Genomic DNA, 21,057 nt, shown 5'->3' with positions numbered 1-21,057 from the left:
CATGATAGCACGGAGTAATGTCTATATACGTATTTTCAATGATTATATTAAAGAAACAAACATGTAAACAAACAAAAAACAAGAAAAGGTGAAATCCTCTCAAAATATTTCACCTGAACGCAGATGAAAATCAGGTCATAGCTACAGCCCACATCTAAGATCAGGAATGCAGTCATAGGCATCTATTTCCCTCTCTAGGTTTGGTAATAACCAGTCTTTCTTGGGAACACTCAATACTACTTTTATTTTTAATGGCTTCAAAAAGTGAGGATCGTATTTAGGATTCTGTTATAATTTGCTCAGTATCTTAAGCTCCATTCCTGCTCAGTCATTTAGCAAGACACCTACTAGATCCTCAAGTGATAATGTTCCACATATACATTAGTATATCTGGCAGTGTACTTGGAATAAGTGAAAAAGGAAACCTACTTTGAAGACATTTAAGCATTCAGCTAACATTTGTATTATTTTAAAAAGACCAGCATTAAATTTGGCTAAGCTGTCTCTCTGAACGTATTACAGCTAAGCAATTGGAATATGCAGAAGTTTTAGTGAATCATCTTCCAATCAGAGCTTTCTTTAAAGCAAATCATTTTGAATTCAAGGTGACACACTTCTTTGAAAAAGAGACATCAAAAAGCATTTGGCATCACTCAGAGCTGATAAGGAAGCTGTAAGATTTTTATTTCATATCCAGAAGAGGATGCAGAAGAGGGCCAAAGCTATTTCCTGAAAACACTTTTCCCAAAGGGAGCAGGGAGTCATGATGTCTGCATCTATTCTTCAATTTCATTAACTAGAGAACAAAATGACAATGGAGATTCAAACCTAAGGGCTGGGTCTGGAAACAGAAAGAATTTGCCTGAAGTCTTGTGGCAGAGTGAAGCATGTAATTTCCATTTTCACAGAAAGCTGTCTTTGATCACTACACAGTGTAGATTTATTCCACAAGAGATTTATGTCTGTGTGCAAATTTCAACCTTGATCTAAAAATATTTAAGCCTTTGTCCATATAATTATACTTTTGGTGAACTTGTGAAGGATAACGTCCGTATCCCTAGAATTTCTTGAACATGTGCCTGAATTCAAGTACTTCTCCTGAATCAAAGCTAAGCATCTTTCTCCCCTGTTTGTAAGCTCGGAGTTTGCCCCTCAGATAAACCGAAAGTTGCAAGAGCTATAGAAAATATTTTTTCTTATGGATGAACTGTAGGATTCTTCATAGAATCATAATCACAGAATCATAGAATGGCCTGGGTTGAAAAGGACCATAATGACTATCTAGTTTCACACCCCCTCCCCCATCAGGGTTACCAACCACTAGAACAGGCAGCCCAAAGCCACATCCAGCCTGGCCTTGAATGCCTCCAGGGATGGGGCATCCATGGCCTCCCTGGGCAACCTGCTCCAGTGTGCCACCACTTCAGGGCAGCAGATGGATGCTGCTTCAGTTTGCTCTTCAGTACCACAATAAGTGATCCTGAAATAACTTTAAATTTTACTTCTACATATTTAAAACACATTTTTAAAGAAAACATCTGAATAGGAAGTTTGATAAGGGCAAGAAGAGAAGATCAGATTATATTCTGTGACAGTGCCAAGTTTTTGTTTTAATACAGAACCTTTCATTCTAGGTTATTAAGGGACTAAAGGTTTACTATACCGTACCATGTTACCTAGACCTCCTGGCATTCAAAACCATTCAAAACAGTCAATAAAGATCTTTTCACTGTTTGATTTGAATCCTTCTCTTCACAATTTAACACAATGGAATATACTTGCCTAGTCTGATGGAGGCCTTTACCAAAAATATTGATGATCATGGATGTTACTGACTAACATGTTCACAAACTCTTAAGATAAACTTAGTGCTTAGTCCCCAGAGCTAGTAAGAAAAAGTGTTTTACATTTTCTTTAAAGAACTCCAGCAAATGTATTTTTAGAACTTGGGTTTTAAGAAACATCATTCTACAGACATGAGAAAAAAAAAAACAAAAAAAAACTTTTTTTGCATATTTTACTTTAAAAAAGCTTGGTTATTTCAATGTCTTGAAAAGTATTTTCTTATCTGCTGGACAGTCTTGGACCTAATTCTAAAATATTTTTGTCATGGTTACGTTCCAATGCTTTGAAATTTTTCTTACCGTTAGTTTACACACATACACACACAGAAAACACAGATTTTTTTTGTTCTAGCTTTGAGACTACAAGATTTTACCTAATTGGTTTGATGCAGTGTATTTTAGCAACCTCTTTGAGATTATCTGCAGAAAATAATTATTATATTAATTGTTATATTTATTATTTATATATAAGCTGATAAAATAATGGTCACCAAAAAAAACAAAAACAAACAAACAAAAAAAACACAACCCAAAGAAACTGAGGAAACAAAAGCCTGCCTGAGGAATCAAAGTATACACAAATACTTTTATATCGTCATATAATTTTTTAAAGCGATAGAAAAAAGTAATATCAGATACACATTGGAAACACATAATTAGCACTTAATCTAACCAGTACCTCGCAAATCTTTCTTCATTTTGCGGAGATCCTTTTGAAAGTCTTCAAACTTCAGCTGTGAAGCCTGAAAGAGATCTTGTGGCTCTGGAAGAGGAAAGATGCATTGCTCTTTTCCAGCATCCTGACAACAACACAAATGTGAAGTTAAGTAGTGCTCGTTATTTTTATTTTATTAAATATACATAAATAGCATGTGTGCATTTTCTTATCTTAGCCAGCTGAAATGCAAATTTAGTAGGCTGATTTTTGATCTTTGGTTTAAAAAAAGCAAAATTTATCCTCACTCACCTCATCAAAATTACGCAAATAGTATGAGACAATATAAGACAGAAGACTTCTGCTGTTGTCCTGTGTAGAAGAGAAAATAGTTGTTGTATTATTAAGACTCCCCAGGGGAAAAAAAAATAAAATAAAAAGAAAAAAAAAAAGTCTCTCAGAGTCACACATAGGAAGTATTTTGTTTTTGTGGGTCTTCTATTTATTTATTTATTTGGGGGAAGCGTAAGGGTGGCGGATGTGAGGGGAAGGGGCAGGGAGAAATTTTCACTTAAACACAAACAAACAAGAACAACAAAAAACACCCTGAAAACTAGGAAACAAATATTAAAAATAGTAACAGAAACATATATTGTAACACTTGCATAAGCCATTAATGATTTTAGAAACATAGCTGATTGTAAACTGAATCTTTGCATTTGAAATTTCTGAATAAGGGAAAAGAGAAACTAATTCTACGCTGGTGTATACAACTTGCCTGAGTAACATTCAGAACTTTTTGCTCATCTATAACTAAACATTAAATAAAAAATAGTTATTATTCTAAAACAATTTTGGCTTTGTTGAGGAAACTACTTTCTTATTTCCCATCTATAATTAAACTTCAACAAGAAATTTTTGATGTGGAGAGGACTTTAAATAAAATTATGTTTCAGATGGAAAAATATAAGAACTTTTCCAAATGAACAAGCAACAAGTGAATTTAAAATGTATTTTGAAATTGGAAGGTTAGTGCTCACAATATTTGAGTCACCCAATCAAATCTAATGTGCCTAAATATTCAACTAAGATCTGAAAGTGGTGATCTATCTAGAGTTAAAAGTGAAATCAGAAGGTTTTACTACAGCGAGCTGCCCTAGACTTGCTGTACTATGGCATCATTCACATCATCACTGCCTTGGCTTACTGCAGGAACATACCAGAATGGAGCTCTTTTCAAAGAAAGCAGTTGATATGCATAAAAGCTAGCTTACTCATGTTATCTAATGCAACAGCTAAAGCAAGCTCTTCTTTTTCTGCCACTTTCAAAAGAGCAGAACCCGATAATCACAGAATCCTAAAATTATAGGTGTTGGAAAGGACCTCTAGTTGAAACTCTCAGCTGAAAAAGGTTCTCTACAGCACACTGTAAAGGATACTGAGTATCTCCAGAGGAGTCACCACAACTTCTCTGGGCAGCCTATTCTAGTGCTCTTTAACCTTCATAGTAAAGAATTTTTTCATCATGCTCATATAGAACTTCTCGTGTTCTAGTTTGTGTTCATGTCCCCTTTTTTTTCTGGGCACTGGTGAGGAGCCTGGCCCCACCCACTTTAGACATTTATAAGAATCTCCAAGCTGAACAGTTTACTCACAAGAGAGATACTCTATGCTCCTGAAAGATTCATTGGACTAATTTGGGGCCAAATTGAAGTCTTAAAAATTATTAAGAATTTCCTTTGATATGCCTTTCTAAATTACACACTGTTCATTTTAAATTGAAAGAAGAGTGATTTGTGGAATATCTTAATATTTTAAGGCCAACAGGAAATCTCAAATCAACTTACACTGCTCTTGACATCTTTCAGTTTTGGCAGGATATCTAGTCCAAACCCATCAGCCTGTCCTCGTGTTCTGTTTCCACCATTCATGTAATTCCCAAAGGCAAGAACCAAGCCTAAGACCTGCATAACTCCTGGCCCATTTTTCAGTGTCTACAAAAGAGAACAGAAACAGATGTACACAAAAGGTGTGGAATATTATTAATACCTTGTGAATGGAAAACCTTATCTGCAAAACTGTTATTAATTTATATGCAACATGTATATGTCTATATATGTTATACGTAAATAGTATATAACATTAATATGATTTATGAACATGATTTATATAAATAGAAAACAGCATATTATAAGAGGTGATGCTTTAGGAAAAAGAAAACGTATTTCCTTACATGGTGCTGGCATGAATTATATATTTAATTTAGAAGAGGGTTTTGCAACAAATACTTAAAACAACCATTAAAACACCTATTTAAAAAAACAAACAGAACCTTAAGAATTGAAACAAAATATTAAAAATACTTATGAAAATACTGCCAAAATCTGCATGTTAAAGCTACGTTATTCTGCTTGCAGTGCTTTTTCCTTCCTTCCTCCCACCCCTCCACGGGACTACCAGATTACAGGAATCTCTTCCAGATAGAGACACCATCACCTTCTCTCAATCATTTTATCACTGATGTTATTGAGATGCACACTTCCAAAAAGCCAAGCAAACATAAGGTGAACTGAACAAGTATTCCTCTGGAAGTGAATTACACAGTTATTATAAAGAGGAAAGATTGTGCTTTAACAAACAGAAAAGGTGCATTCTCTTTCCAAGACTGATATGCGTTTATGGCAACAATATGATACAGCTCAGTCAAAAAACTAATCTTAAAATTTGCTTTGATGTTGAAGTGCAATCATAAAGCATCCCCTTCTGCAGGACTGCTATCCTTCAGATGTAATGAGTACTCAGAATAAATAAAGAAAAAACTTTTGAAATACGAGTATAACTTAGCAAGATTAAATATCAAAAATATAGCTCCAAGTCTTTATGGAACACAACCTACCTCACACAGTTTCTGTAGTAATTCAAGTTTGCGATGGATTGAGCAAATGCTTTCTGAAAACGTTGACTGAAACAAGATGCAAAATACTCGTTCCGAAAAGTTGGGAATTAGCGAGAGTTCATAGAGAAACCTGTGGAAGTTCATAAAGAAATAATTACAGGTTTCAGAGATTGCTTTGGTTTGTTTTTCTTTCTTTAATATAATCTACAGCTAGTTTACAATAGCATGCAACATTTTCTGAAGTGAATAAAACTATATTATTTTCTAAGTATGTTCTTACTGTTCTGGTTTATCCAAAGACTTAGCATTTTCTTTTTCCTTAGACGCCTTGCTGTGCTTTTCTATTTTTTCTAATTCATCTGATTGTGCTCTCTGAAATAAAGAAATAAAGTAATTAAAAAGTGCAACTCAAGTGTTGCTTAAAAACCTAGTCTAAAAACATAAATGGATATGCCCTTATCAGTAATCTTGTTTATACATCTTTCTTGTCTTTCCAGCAGCTTCTAGTAATTTCACCTAGTGAAATTAATAAATTCATGGAGTGACTTTAAGTAGAAGTACGTAAAATAGAAATGAGAACTTCCTTATAACATTATTGACTGCTGATAATATGTAAAAGATAAAACAATCATTCAAACCAGACATCGAGAAAATGGTCTTCACCTCCACTTCCTATTCTTTGGCTATTTATAAAGTCATTCGATCAAGAACTTCATTCCTGAGTTGCATTTTTCTTTCCAAAGCTCTTGAGTTGTGTTTGAATGTAGTCTGGTCCTTAAATTCATTTAAATAATTACTACTAAAAAACAACAACAACAACAAAAAAAAACAGACAATAAACAAAATCAAAACCAGGCTGGATGTAGCTAGATGACCATTATGGTCCTTTTCATCCCAGGATATTCTACAATTCTACAAACTAAAATGAAAATATGTTTGTATTGTTTATTGCAACTAAAACTTTATTTTGTACTTGGTAAAAGCCGTAGAACAATAGCAATTAGTTGAACTATCATACATGAGAACTACTATGTGTGTGTGTGTGTTTACATATATATGGAATAGAATTATATTCATTCTTTTATCTTAATTAGTCTATATTAATGACTGTAAGCAACTACATGTAAACTGTCTAGATCCTAGGAAGAATCTATTGTATGCTGTACTATCTGTTCTTCAGTATTCTAATCTAAAGAGCTTCACTTCTTTTCCTATTCCATACTGTAAAATCAAACAGCATGGAATGGAATAGAAGTGGAATGGAAACTACTTCCAACTCTACTTTTAACATTTGTGTTTGTTTTCCAAAACAGATTCAAATTAAGTATCTGTGCAAGAGTGAAAGAAAAAGCAACAAATATATATACATTCATCTCTTTAGGAAGATACACTACATACATTACTGAACTTCACCCCAGAACTCAAGAGCAGCTATGGAAAACAACATTCTAACTTCTTAATGCCAAAGCATGATGAATGCATATACATTCTGTCTTTCAAGATTTTGCACAACTAATGTAAGAGTTAGCAAACTACCTAAGATCATACTGCCATAGCTCTATCAGCAATTTGAAACTAGCAATCAGGTTTGGACAGTTCTTCTGAGGCTGTTAAACATCTCATCTGGAAAGGGAAAATGCTCTTGTGACATCAAAAGATGAAAAAAGTCAGAACAAAACAGAAAGTTTCTCTAATCAACTCAAATGTAGAAATGACTGCAAGGCTATTCACCTCAAACACTACATATCCTAGTATGTACCCAGGGTTCCTGTTGATATTCTTCAAGGTTCATCTTCTTTAAGGCAAGCTGTTCTACTCTATGAAGTGCTCTAATAGTATTGGAGTAGTAATATTGCTAACAACTTTTTCCCCTCAGCAGTAAACTTCTTTTCTTAACACTATGATATTATAATAGAAGCAGTATCTGTTTCACAGAACCATAACATAGTTAAGGTGTGAAGTAACCTCTGGAGATGTAGCTAAAGCAGATTCTCAATACTGCATCCAATTCAAACACTGAGAATGCTGAACAATGACAACCTAGGAAGAAGATCTGAGTCTTAGTGGCAGAGCACAGGCAAGTACTGCAAACTTCTGGTTACCTTTTTCTCTTACAAACGGCATTTGGAAGTTTACGAAAGTGTCACCCTTAATTTTCTTTATTTTTTTTTAATGAAGAGATAGAGCTGACAACATAACAGGAGTCAAATTAAGAAAAGTATATGTATTTCAATTTTTGATTGAAATTTTGAAACTACTCTGCATATTGTTCTGTCTTCTTTTATGTTGTCTAAACACATGTTGACAATCAACTGTGTATTAAACATAGTTCGTAGACAAAACTACATAACCATATGCAACCAAGACTGCATCATATGTATTGCTGTAACAAAGTCTTTCTCACTAGCTACCAGTTAATATTATTAAATAAATGCAGATCTTGGGTCATTGGTGGGGTATGGGTGTCTTCATTTAAAAAAAGTAACTAATATGTTTACAGTAACTTTGTGGTTAAAGAAGACTTCAAATCTTCAGTAAACAGGAATTGAGTCCTCGAGACTCTGGCTTTTGAAATTAGGGTGTGTTTAGGTTTGGAGACTGCCCAAATTTCATTCACATTTAAGAAATCATTTAAGAAGGGAAAGCACCATGCCAGACATATGCAATCAGAAAAACACCCGATTACATTCAGAGGGAAGACTGTAAAACAAGTGTTCCCATATGTTCGAGAGAGACCAAATAGGCTGAGAACTCGTATAGCAATATTTAAATATGCAGCAAGAAATCCCAACTTAATAAATAAACCTTAAGAATTAAAAATGTAGTTAATGAATACAGTGTAATGGGGTTAGGCAAAGTTATTCCCACCCACAACACAGAATGAGGCTGAGAAATAAGGGAGTGGGCAAGCATGCCACACCCTCTCATACCAACTATTGCTCACTGTGACATTGAACAATATTATTATAATTAAGGAAGCTATAAAGGAAAAGAAATGTAAGGTCTGGTAAGTATGACTTAAAACTGAAAACAAAAATAATAAGCTACAATGACAACAAAAAAATAACCTCAAGAGCCTTCTTTTGAACCATAGCTCTACTAAACAGAGGATCCAGCAATAAAATTCAGCTCAGTCCAGTCCAACTGTTCACCTATTACCAATAGCTACACCACTAAACCATGTCCCTCAACACAACATCCAGTCATTCCTTGCTCACCCCCAGGGTTGGTGACTCCACCACCTCCCTGGGCAGTCCATTCCAGTGCCTGACCACCCTTTCTGAGAAATAATATTTCCTAATGTCCAGCCTGAATCTCCCCTTCCGCAGTTTGAAACCATTCCCTCTAGTCCTATTACTAATGACACAAGAGAAAAGGCCAACCCCCAAATCAATTAATCATTCCAAAGTATGTCATATAAAGGTAGTCCAGAAAATAAAAAAAAAGGAAAGGTGCTAAATGAATGAATGAATGATTAAAATTACAATGTGATGGAAACCAGAAGTCTAGTAAAATACATTGGCTTTCAGCTCACTTCTGTTTTTCACAACAGCGTGTTTTAGAGAGCAAATAGAAAACCTCTTCTCTTTTTTCTGGAATTTCCTAGCCGGACTTTTACATATTCAGGCAGTTTGCTCCAAGAAGAGAATAATACTTACTTGCCTCTGCTGAAAGCAGAAATGCACTTCTAAAATCTACTTATTTCAGTTCTGCATGTGACTGGCTTCAGAAAGTTTTAGAACATGCCTCACTACATTCTGAATCCCTGATTTTACTGACCCACTAATCAAACACACTCTGATGATAAGCATCAGACATTTATGAACCCTTAGCAGTTATACTACTTTTTTATTTTTATTTTTTAATTACCTAAAGTAAGGCTTTTATTTTCAAAGTTTTAAAATTCTAATTATTTTTGGGTTTCCTTCAAAATAATTAAGACTACTGTTCTACAACTGAAATGATTGTACTTCTTAAAAACAATTGTTATTTAACATATCAGTGCTGTATCAGTGAGGTTACCAGGATAAACCAAAGGTCCCAAAGTGCAAGGTCTGATGACTACTGACTGCCTACCCAAAGACAAACAAAAAGAAATACAGTTGATTTATCACACAGGAGTCACATTAGCTACAACAAAATGCGTGCTCAATAAGAAATGCACAAAGACAATTAATGCAAATGAACTGCTTATCATTACTCTAATTGCTTTGGACAAAGACAGTCAATTCAAAATTGGACACTTTCTTAGGACTATAGATGAAAATTCAAAATGTTTTCGTATGACCTACAGTATATGGCATTGTATGGACTTCCTCTAGTTACTCACATTCTCATAGAGAGCTTGAAGGGTCTCCAGGTCAACCACAGAGTTGTCTAAGTTCACAACAGCTATAAAAAAAGACAAAGGAAAAACGAATTAGTTGTCAAGATGATAATCCAGCTGTGAAAGAAAGCCTAAGCACAATATTCAGCAATAGCTTTTATGACCTACTTGGTCATACAGCTTAAGAATTTTAACGATATTAATGCCTTTAAGAGTGCCATTCCTAACACTATGTGCTAGAAACCTGGTAGAGCCAGGTGTCAAGCATTAAAGAATTCATCACCCTGCCCCCAAACACATACACACAATCCCACGAGTATGGCCATAGCCAGAGATCAGAGATAAGCCTTACATCAGACTTTCACGGTCCGACTGAAAGCATTATAAAAATTTGTAAATCTGCACCACAGCCACACACACACACTCACACAACAAAGCTCATTCCTGTCACTGGTTGGCTTCAGTCTTAAACTGATTAATCCATAAGTCAGCCAGTTAACTTCAAGACACCTGACAAGGGTCAAGTCTTCTATGCACTAAGTCGACAGGTTTAGTACAGATACAAAATATGCCTTTCCTGTTCCCAACCAATTCTGGCGCCACACACATATTGTATTTTTTCAGTGTCAAAAAGCGAGTTCAGTGAATATTGAGAGTGATTGCCATCTAACTGCTCTTGAAGAACAACAAAAAATTAAAAAATAAATTGAGGGACACTCGGCCTTCCCACTTTTAGCAGGAACATTTAATGAAGCGTAAATAACGCTTGTGCAAACAAATGAATAATTACTCTTATCCAACACAAAGCAAGAATTATTCTAAAACTAGGTTTTAGTTTCTTAGATGTTTTATGCAACAATTTTTATGACAATTTGTTTATAAGACAAATCTAGCTTTCCTCATTCCAATTTTGTTGAAATGGCGATGCTTTCTTCAATCATGCTACACTAATTCATTCCTTCATTTTGGCCTTCATTAATTTTACTTTTTTTGCGATAAGGTGTTTTCATACATACATAAATATACATATGCATGCACTCATACAATATGTACATTTCTAGATTAATAGTATTAATCTAGATATTGTAACTTTGATCCATGAGAGCAACCTCTCACAAGTGTAGTTTCTGTCTTTTCAATCTACATCATAGAGAAATTCTGTGTATACACCTAAAGTGTAACGACAATATAATTCAAGTTCATTTGTGCCAATTCCTTTAAAGCTTTTATATGTACCACTCTGAGTCTGCAACTCATCATGTTACCCCTTTCCAGGCCTGATGCATAGTTTTAGTTACAGTAAAAGAATATTATAAACAAAGAAGTGTTGATCTTGATTAAACTAAGCAGGGTACTCTGTGTGTATACAAGTTTCAGGACTGAAATAAAAAATAATAATAATTTAAAAAAATAGTAAAGTTTGGAATATTTTAATTCCACCCTTTTAAGTGCAATAATTGTGGCAGTACTGAATGAATATGCCCTCTCAAAGGTCCTTGATAATCCTTTTTACTCAATAGGAGTATCTGTGTGCTTTAAAATAAACCAAAGTTGCCTTGTAGAACTGAAGACACATGCAAATAAAAACTGGGTCTAGATTAGTCTGAGAGTTCTGCTTTAAGAAAACACATTTGAAAGCACATATACAAAGAGCTTTATTAAAAACAGAATATATTTTTAAGTTCTGTTTTTATTATCCCTGTATTTCAGCATTCTAAAACTTTACACTTCCCCCCACCCCCCATATGAACACACAGACTTTCAGCTACTTATTTTGACGTACTGGCTGTCTTCTGCCTGCTCTACACCCCTCACCACTCTTCTTTCCAGACACTGTCTACTCCTGCATTAAGAAATATTACATAAGTTCCTGTCCTGCCTTTTGCTCAATGTTAAGATCACCCATGGATTACTTAGGGAGCAATAGAACACTTTTGTTTGAATGCTTGCATGAGATAAGAGAACGCCTGGCAAACAAAGCGGTGCCAGGTCTGTGTACTTTCAACAAAGCAGGTATGCAGAAGAGTGTACATACTTCAGGGAGCTGCTTAAAACAAATCAGTCTGAGACAAGGATTTGAAGAAATTAAATCCCAGTATATATGTTTCCCCTAAGAAAACAACAACAACAAAAGCATTCCTACAGAAAGTTGTATATGTTTCTACACTCAAAGATCCCACTGGGAGTTGCTAACATTCACCATGGAATTTTTAATTCTTTCCCCCCCCCCTGGAAATCAGGAGATTAAATTCTGTTTCTTGGTGATATTGCAACACTGTAATATGGAACATGATATCTGGCAAAGAAGTGACTGCTGTTGCACATTTAATTCCGTTATCTAGACAATCTGAACCGATAAAGGCAATATAATGTTCTCATACAGCCAAATTAACTACGTAAAAATATCTTTGCCCCCTCTCCACAATCAGCACTACTACAGCCTTAAATATAGGACAAAAGGATTACTTACAGAGACTAAATAAAGTAGGAAAATACAGAAGCGCATAAGCTAATGTTAATTTACCCTCAAAATCTTCTCAATAATGCTATAGTTCTAGTACACATGGATGCAAGCATCTGGAGAAGGGTTTATAAATCTTGCAGTCAACAGATATTTCCACCCACATTACTACTGTGGAAGACAACTCTTCTGTTTGGTTTGCAATTGACACTGACACTTTCCCTGCTCTTGATGACTATGAAATTATCTTTAATAGCCAGAACATCATCCAGCTTGTCAGTTATGTTCTTCAACAATGAAAAATATCAATCGGCTATTATTCTAGCAGTAACAATTTTCTTTTAATCAAAAACTGACATCTATTTTTTTTTTTTTTTTCCTCCCTGTCCCAGACTTTCCTAACAATCTCATTGATTTTGTAACAGCTTTCACTGAAATTTGAACTGCTATCTTTGGGACAGAAATGACTTTTTATGAAACTGCAGAAGAATATGGAAATTTAACAGAATAGAAAGTTTTCCATTGCACCCTGTACACAAATTAACAATATCAACAACAACTTTGATACTAGTTTCTAACTAACAGGATAATCAAATTTATGCAAAAGGACAAAGACTTACTATTCCTAGTAATATCAGTTAATTTGCAAATGCAGCTGGGCACTTCACAGGACATTCACCTAGCAGGAAGATAATACCACTGCTAAAGAAAACAGATTTGTCTAAAGAACATGGCTACACTAGAGGCATGCTTGAACTCAGAGAACAAAAGAACTTCCTCCCATATATATACATATATATATAAATCTGGTTTAGAACAAAGACACACCTAAGAAAACCAAACACAATGAATCACCACAATCCTTCGGGGGAAAAGAGTATATAATTAAGCTTCCAGTGAAATCGAAGTTTCTGCCAACAACTATAATAATGAAGTAGTAAGAAATGAGAAAACACTAGTAGGAATTTGGAGGATGCAGAGTATAGTCTCAGGGAGACTACAGAAGGATGCATTGGTGATATTTATTGTTGCTACTATTGTTATTATAGATTGTTAACATTGATCATTTGTATGTAGATGGCTCCAAAAGTAATGCCTTCTGTTTATTTCCATGGAAATATCAACAGATACAAAAAAACACAATAACACTGATCATTAGATAAAACTTTCAGCTACAAAACATTGTTTTCTGAACAGTCACCACCATTAGCTATGCATTTTTGCCAGCACTTAACAGGCACCTACACAATGAATCCATAAATATCACCTGGAATGTGTCTTGTTTTCCACACTGTCACTGCCAAAATGGCTCACTGAGCTCACATTCACTGTATAGCCTCCACAAACATTCAGCAATTACTGATGAATGTCAGTGGGTGCCATTTTCTCCCACACAGAATTCAATTACAATCATTTACTTCATAATGGCTTCCATGCCAGACACCATTTTGTCAGACTGCCCTTCTGCTGCCATCTGTTGCATAGCAATAAAATGTAACAGAATATTGCAGGGAAGGCTCAATCTCTCTTGCCATACTATCAACATCTATTTTTGATGTCATGGGCCAACATAATAAAATAGCAGGCATTACTTTCAGAACAGCTCCCGTGCATCTAAGAACACGTGAACTAACAGCCAACAGTTAAATAAATATGACATCTAATATAGACACAGCAAATCTACAATTTAAATATACCAAAATATCGCAAACTGTAAGCGAAAAGTTTGCTTCCTGTAAGCCAGTACTTGGAACTCCTTTTCTGTTTACTGATCTGGAAATTCATGCTAAAATGGAAAGGCCAACATTCAAAATTTCCTACTAAGAATTTCAGGAAAAGATCAATAAATGGAACGTGTTGGATGCAGATTAGGTCATAAAACTCTCTTCAGAACAAACTCATTTACGGCTGACTATGAGCAGTCCATTAGTCAGTCCAGTCCTTGGTTCCATGTCTTTCCTCAGAGTAGACTTCACATCATTCTCCCCTTCTCTGTCTCTGTCAAATACACTTCTTAAGCTTTTCTGTCCCCCCAGAACTGACTGAGAAAATCCAAATCCTACTTTACTGATAATAGATTGCAGCTTATCTCCCCTCAAAGAGGACTGCTAGCTGAAATAAAATCATCTCAATCTTGCACAAGGAATGCTGAGACAACCCTGCTATACTCAGATCTATGCTTCTAGGAGAAGAAGTACTCCAATTTTTCATGCTGTTTTCTATCACAGCTGCCTTCTTCATGACTCTTAAAAGAAAAGAAAAAAACCTGTTACTATCAACTCCAAGACACCACTACCCATTCTTCCCTCCTGCACATGGTTACTACTTTGCTATCTCATCCACTCCCTTTCACTAAGAGTCTTTCCAAGATTTCAAATCTCCTTTATCAAGCATCAGTAGTGGACAATCTCTTCAACAGACTACAAAGGGAAACCGATCATTAATCACTGAATGCTGGACATCAGTTTTATAGCAGTGTACCATGGTTTTCTTATTCCTCAATTCAGCATGTGGCACTGACTTGGGGGTTTCAAATCTGTTCCAGCATTATTGACTAAGACACCAAAAGGTTATACCTTCTAAGGTACCTTTCCCAAACTACATTTCAGATAATTACTATTATTATAAATCAAATCATCAGCATCTCAGGCCCCTATTTGAGGAGTGAAAGAAACAGAAAAGGCACCAACCAATCGTACAGGAGAAATCAACTTAGTTACTATTAAACTATCCCAAAAGACTGGTGTCTGTGATTTCTATTTATAGAAAGTGCAAACCATATATAAACAGATTCTCAAAATCCAAGTGTTATTTTGAGGCAGAACTGCAACAATGAAAACATCTTAAAAAAACATCTTAAAAGGCTGTATAACTTTTTTTATTTATTTTTCAAGACTTGATGAAATTTTTACTCATTTTGAATATCCACAAGAGCATTTGGGAGGAAAGGGTAAATCCTTTATCTTTTCAGTGTGCATCATGAGTGAATAGCAAACTGCTTAAATGCATCATATTGTGTCATGTACCTTGAATAATTATTTCAGAGTCAAAGACAAAAGCTGCTCCAAGGCAGTAAAATTAAAATGGTCAAAAGCAACACCAGCAGAAGACTAACACACCTGCAGAACTTTTAACGTTGGAAAATTTGGATGCAATGAGAGATGTAACACACATGTAACTCACAACACTGTGTGAGTATGGAATAGAAGCCTTCAATGACAAATGCCTTTGAAATAATCTGAAAAACACCACATGCCAGTACAAGCAAAACACGGATGAAAGTCTCAATACAGACAACTCCATCAGATTCCCTGGAATGACTGAACTATCTGATTCAGAAGTAAGAAAACAAATAAAAACAACGACCGCATTTTCAAGGCAGGAAAAAAAAAAAAAAAAAAAAAAAAAAAGAAGCATTAGCTTCTTTTTCTGCTATGTAGATTACAGTATAATGCAATATCAAGGCACTTCCCAAATAAACTCAGATTTAAATCCAAATTACATTCAAATCAACTGAATTTCAAAATATGCTTTTAAGTTATTTATCTGGTCACACAGTAAAACCACTGTTTCAAGAACTGCTATCTCTGCTCTGTTTTCTTCCACGTGAGCTTACACACATTGTTCACATAACCACAGGCATATTACTGCACAGCATCATGTTTTTGTCTGTAATGCTCCCAATAACATGATAACTACTTCATCTTATAACAATAAATAAATAAATAAATTCCTAATGTAGAAAATTAAACCAGTTTCTGAAATAAACACTACATTTAGATAAGTATAGAATATGCGGTGGTAAAACAAAATGCCCCTGGGCTAATGGGAGCTGCAGCAAAACAAACAAGGATAAAGATTATAAAACTTTTAAAGATTCTCAGAAATTAAATGATTTTTTATTATTATTATTTTATTTTTTTTAAAAGCAAGAACACCCAGACTTGCAAAACTGGAAGAAAAAGCCCTGTTGATAACAGATAGGCTGACCCTTACAATGGATGATTCACTACACTAGGTATAGTTGGCGTAAAAGAAAGCAGTTTCTCACCTACCTGCTTATTCTTGGTTCCTTTGTGATATGTTTGTTTAGCAAATACTCTCACCTTTTCAGGATGAAAATTAAGTGCACACAGCACAATGCAGGCTAGATCTTCAACACAAGTACACACATCATGAATCAAGAGTCAAGAAAAAGCACTTTGAACTGCTTGAACAGAGTTTTCCTGTGGTAGTAATTCACTTTGATCTAAAGTTTATGTATGAAGCTGGAACTGTATACAGTATATAAGTTTCCAGGCAGAAGGCACGGATTAAGCTGAGCTCCTGCTTCAAGATGGTTTTGAAGAACTGGAAATGCTTGAATATCATCAAGAACTTGAAATTATTTGTATAATATTTGCAGAAAATAATGAGAATTAACCAAGAATATGCATTTGTAAAATTTGGTGCAACAGACACAGAAGTCTCCATTAAAGAGTAACCTTAGGATTTTTGGATTTGTTTTTTTTTCCCACATTGATTCTTCTGCTATAAATGCACTTTATTTTTTAGAAGTATTTTCACAGCTTTATGATAGCAATAATTTTGTAAAAATAGATTATATATATATCTATACATACCTATAAACATATATGGAGCAAGAGGTAACAAAATATATTAACTAGGTATAATTTTGTAAACAAGTGCATTACATACTTTCCAAACAGTTGCCTCTAACATTAAGGACAGATTTACCGATTATGTGAAGTCTAATTTTATACACCTATACAGTTTGTTTACTAAAACCGTACAAGCTTAGTTCTCAGAGAACAACTATATTTTGTTTGACTCAGTATGTCGCCTTCGTGTCTAGGCAGGAAAAAAAAAAAAATTAAAAAAAAAAAAAAATGGAGACCAACGCTGTAATCCTTTCAGAATAAAATGTTTAAATACAAACATGATTGCCATTGTAGACTGTTTAATTTAGAGAGATTGTATTTCAGCTCTGGTTTTGAGAGGTTTGCTGATTTGACTACTGAGAGTACACTTCAATGCTTATCTTAATTGTTTAGATAAGATTTGTTTAAATTAGGCAGGTGAAAAAAACATAGGCATGGTACATGGGAAGACTGAGAAGAGACTGGCATTTTACTAGATTATGCTTATTTTAAACTACAGTGGATGGAAGAGCAAACAGTCTCAAAAACCTGCCAGGGTCTGGTCTTCAGGGAGTAAATCTGATGTGCAAGACTGACTGGCAGGATTCTGCATTTTCAACAAACTGGAAAGAACCACCATGATGACTTGAAAACACCACTTAAAGCTTACTATGGTACACAAATGCAAATCATATGAGACCAATTTAATAGTTCTTTTGTTTGTTTGTTTTAAACTGTACTTGATGTTTACAATAGGGTTTTACTGTTTTCTAGAAAAATTTTCAAAATGCCTAGCTAAGGTAGTATATCGTACCATAACTGCTGAATTTCAAGGTTCTCAAGTGGAAATTTGTCATTCCTTTCGATTATACCACAGCAGGGAAACTACCAGAACAGGATATCTGAGAAGTATATCCTTGGGATGAAACAAACCACAGAAAAGAGATCAACGGTAAGTCACACACAGTTTTGCATATTAATCTATCTGCAGATTATTTACAGCTTCATATTTGTGAATCAAGTGAAATAAAATTTGGGTCCCAGTTTGTTGTTATGACTTTTTTTTTTTTTTTTTTTTTTTTTTAAACTAAGATATGCTCTACTGCTTTTTGACCTCTACTTTGCATTTTTTTCCCTGCGTTCCACAGGCTAAAAGTGATATTAGTACTGTTGTAAACAAGACTATCAAAGCATGTAAGTCAATCTTTACAGAACAAGGTAGCATCTCCTACTGAGTGCAGTTGGAAGAAACTAGCAAGATGTGTTTGGAACACAGAGTTTAAACACTTCAGGATTCAAACTGCTTCAGACTTGTGATTACATTTTGGTTCAGTTGTTTGTTGTTTGTTTTTAGTAACTTGAATTTGCTGGGTTTTGATTTAATTCCACCTTGCATAAGAGTAGCTTAAGGTAAACAAAGTCATGGCTTGCTGAGAAGTCTAGTACAAAGAGGGTAGCTTATTTTTTCATGTTTCAGAAAGCTCATTTGATATGATAAAGGCAAAGGAAACAAGATGCAGGGGAAAATCAGGACCATCCAAATAGGTTTAATAGAAAATATGAATCCCCGGTTTATGTAAATGCAGAGTCAAGAATTAAGATTAAAATTATTCCAACTATAAAAAGAACCTTTTATTTACTTTTCTTTTTGAAAATAAAAATATATTTTTTGTATAGGATCTCTGAAATGCGTTGCTTTACTCTGTGACCCAAAGTATATTTGAATAATCACTAATCCTTGCATTATATACATTACAGTCTTTAATCATTCTTCTAATCCATAACTGAAACTTAATTTTATGACAGTGCATTTATTTGAGATGAATTGACCACAATTCATACCTCATAATAATGAAAAAAGTAACCCCAACCATGGAGCATTTTGCATATTTGGTATAATTTGTTGGGTAGACACCAAAAATAGATTTGTCCAAGAAAAGTATGACCTACATTACATACAATTCTAGGTTTTTTGTTTGCTACTTACCCACAATTAGTATATAATTAAAGATTCAGGTGTGTATAGGTGGCTATTTAAAACATTTGCATTTAATCAACAATTTAATTAGTAAGTGTCAATGCTAAATCAGTTAAAAGCTGCCTAGTATATAGCCCTGAATATTTAATGGCTGATGCAACACTATGAAAAAGGAGAGCATTTTAACTCTCCACAGGTCTCTAAACTTAGCTTACTGCTACTAAATATATCTTATAATAAAAGTGAAAATAAATATGTTAAAAACATTTATTAATCCTCAGTGAAGACCACATAATGTAAATGAGATAGCTGTTCTTTCCTAAGCAGACTCAGACTCACCTAAAGAGTTGCCTTGATCACACTCCCAATAATCACAATGAATGACTGACTTAAAGCTTTTCTCTCAGTAAGTGACTAGAAGTCAAAACAATACTTTGACTAGAAGTCTAACTGGGGGACAGCAACCACAAATAACCCGAGGTCTCAAGAAATTATCTGTTTAATTGCAACATGATTATTTCTTGTATGCTTACAAAAGACAGATTTGAAACCAGATGGGCTTCATAATTTCACAGGCCAAAAAAGGAAAATTAAAAAAAAAAAAAAAAAGGATATCTGTAAATTAATCTGAGAACTTCACTTTGAAAGTAATATTCTAAGTGTTAAAAGTGAAGGAAATTAATGTTTTGAGTTTCATGAAATGCACTGCCTTCTCCATCACTTAAACTATTTGCATGAAACCTTAGACTCACCAAAGTCAGTGGCAAAACTATCAGTAACGTCAATGAAAGAAAAAGGTTGAAGGGTCAGAATTTCAGCTGGAACTTAAATCGTTTATATTGTTAAAACATTCATATTTCTACAGACTAATGGCTCGAGCAAGAAATTAGCAGGCAATATTATGTGGCTTATTTAGTAGCTAGGCTAAATGCTTACAAATACTCTTTCAAACACTGAAAGTTTAGAGCTGAGCTGATTTGCCATCTCTCCAGTCCCTTCTGAAGCTCTCCATTAGTCTTCTCTGAAGTCCACAAACCCACTTCTGCTTAATCTGAAAAGAATTTTGCTACCTTTGGTGACTTACATAAATTAACTGTATCTACAAGGATACAGTCATTTACATGCAGAGACAAAGCTTCCCATGCTTATGGTTAGTTAGCAAGTTGTGTATGATCACACAGAGATATGTAGTAGTACAGCTAGTTAGAAAATTCTACATGGAAATATTCAGGCATTCAGAAATCAGGTAAAACCTCATTTGCTACAACTGCTGTAAAGGCACCAGTGGTGACCACATGTTGAATACTTTTTTTGTTGTTGTTGTTCGAGAACTATGAACTGAACTTTTGAGAGGTTTCCTTTCAAAAGCAGATCTTCCTTTCCATTTTTCAGATAGTACTACCTCACTAAAATACTTTCTTCACTAAATCAAGTAAAAAAAAAATATTTTTGGCACAATAGGAAGGAACTGAGATGTAGCCTAGTATTTTCCATGTCAGCTCTGTCTGAAGCCTGAATAAACATCATGGCCTTCACTATCCTAACGGATATTAAGCCTTTCACCAAATATTCAGATGTTATGATACTAAAGAGCTACAGATGCAAACAAAATGACATTATGGTCTTGTGATATTTAGTCCATGTTCTAAGCATGGTAGGATTATGAAAATAGCACAAGATTTTTGGCTAGGCAGAAAACAGATGACGCATCTTTACTAATTCAAATAACAATAATGTGATAACTGAGGGCAGAAGGATGAGCATTTATTAAGCATCTATCTTTTTTTATGCTTCAAAATGTTTCTGAAGAATTGGATTTAATAAGTTCAAGGAAATATGGACTGCAATTGAAACAAAATCAAAATATTTGTGGAAAACAAGAATATATCAATTTAAGAAAAGTCTACTTGTCTTCTGAGGGGCAAAAACCTGAATTTATGTCACTATCATCACTAGATTTAGCCTGCTGACGTCTTCAAGACTACAAAAGGCACTTAATGTCACTGACCTATATTATCTAAGTAACTAAAGCCATTTGAAGCTTTGCTAAGAACATAACATACACCACGCAGAAATAGAACAGGGAGTTTCCTATGGAACAGCAGAAGAACTTAAATACATCTCTACATTTAATTATCCAGGGGTCCTGGCAGAACACAAGAAAGAAGAGAAACAAGGCAAGAAAAATCCAGGTGCTTTGGGAAACATAGGCTCAACAGCACCAGCACAAGAAGAAACATGCCAAATATTTCACCA

The 21,057-nt window shown here is 34.5% G+C and overlaps 1 protein-coding gene across 2 annotated transcripts in view; it reads right to left on the bottom strand.

Annotated features, from left to right (window-relative positions):
* Positions 1-21,057, bottom strand: part of FMN2 (formin 2) — a 131,320-nt gene that overhangs the window by 45,610 nt on the left and 64,653 nt on the right. For both annotated transcript variants that reach the window (XM_072332531.1, XM_072332532.1), the window contains 6 exons: positions 9,726-9,787; positions 5,676-5,767; positions 5,396-5,525; positions 4,347-4,493; positions 2,812-2,871; positions 2,524-2,644 (listed from right to left, as the gene is read on the bottom strand). In XM_072332531.1, coding sequence (XP_072188632.1) covers positions 2,524-2,644; positions 2,812-2,871; positions 4,347-4,493; positions 5,396-5,525; positions 5,676-5,767; positions 9,726-9,787 — 612 coding nt within the window. The remainder of the gene's footprint in view (positions 1-2,523; positions 2,645-2,811; positions 2,872-4,346; positions 4,494-5,395; positions 5,526-5,675; positions 5,768-9,725; positions 9,788-21,057) is intronic.

This window comes from Excalfactoria chinensis, chromosome 3 (assembly GCF_039878825.1).
Source record: "Excalfactoria chinensis isolate bCotChi1 chromosome 3, bCotChi1.hap2, whole genome shotgun sequence".
Lineage (NCBI taxonomy): Eukaryota > Metazoa > Chordata > Aves > Galliformes > Phasianidae > Excalfactoria > Excalfactoria chinensis.
This window is presented reverse-complemented; position numbering and strand designations above follow the sequence as displayed.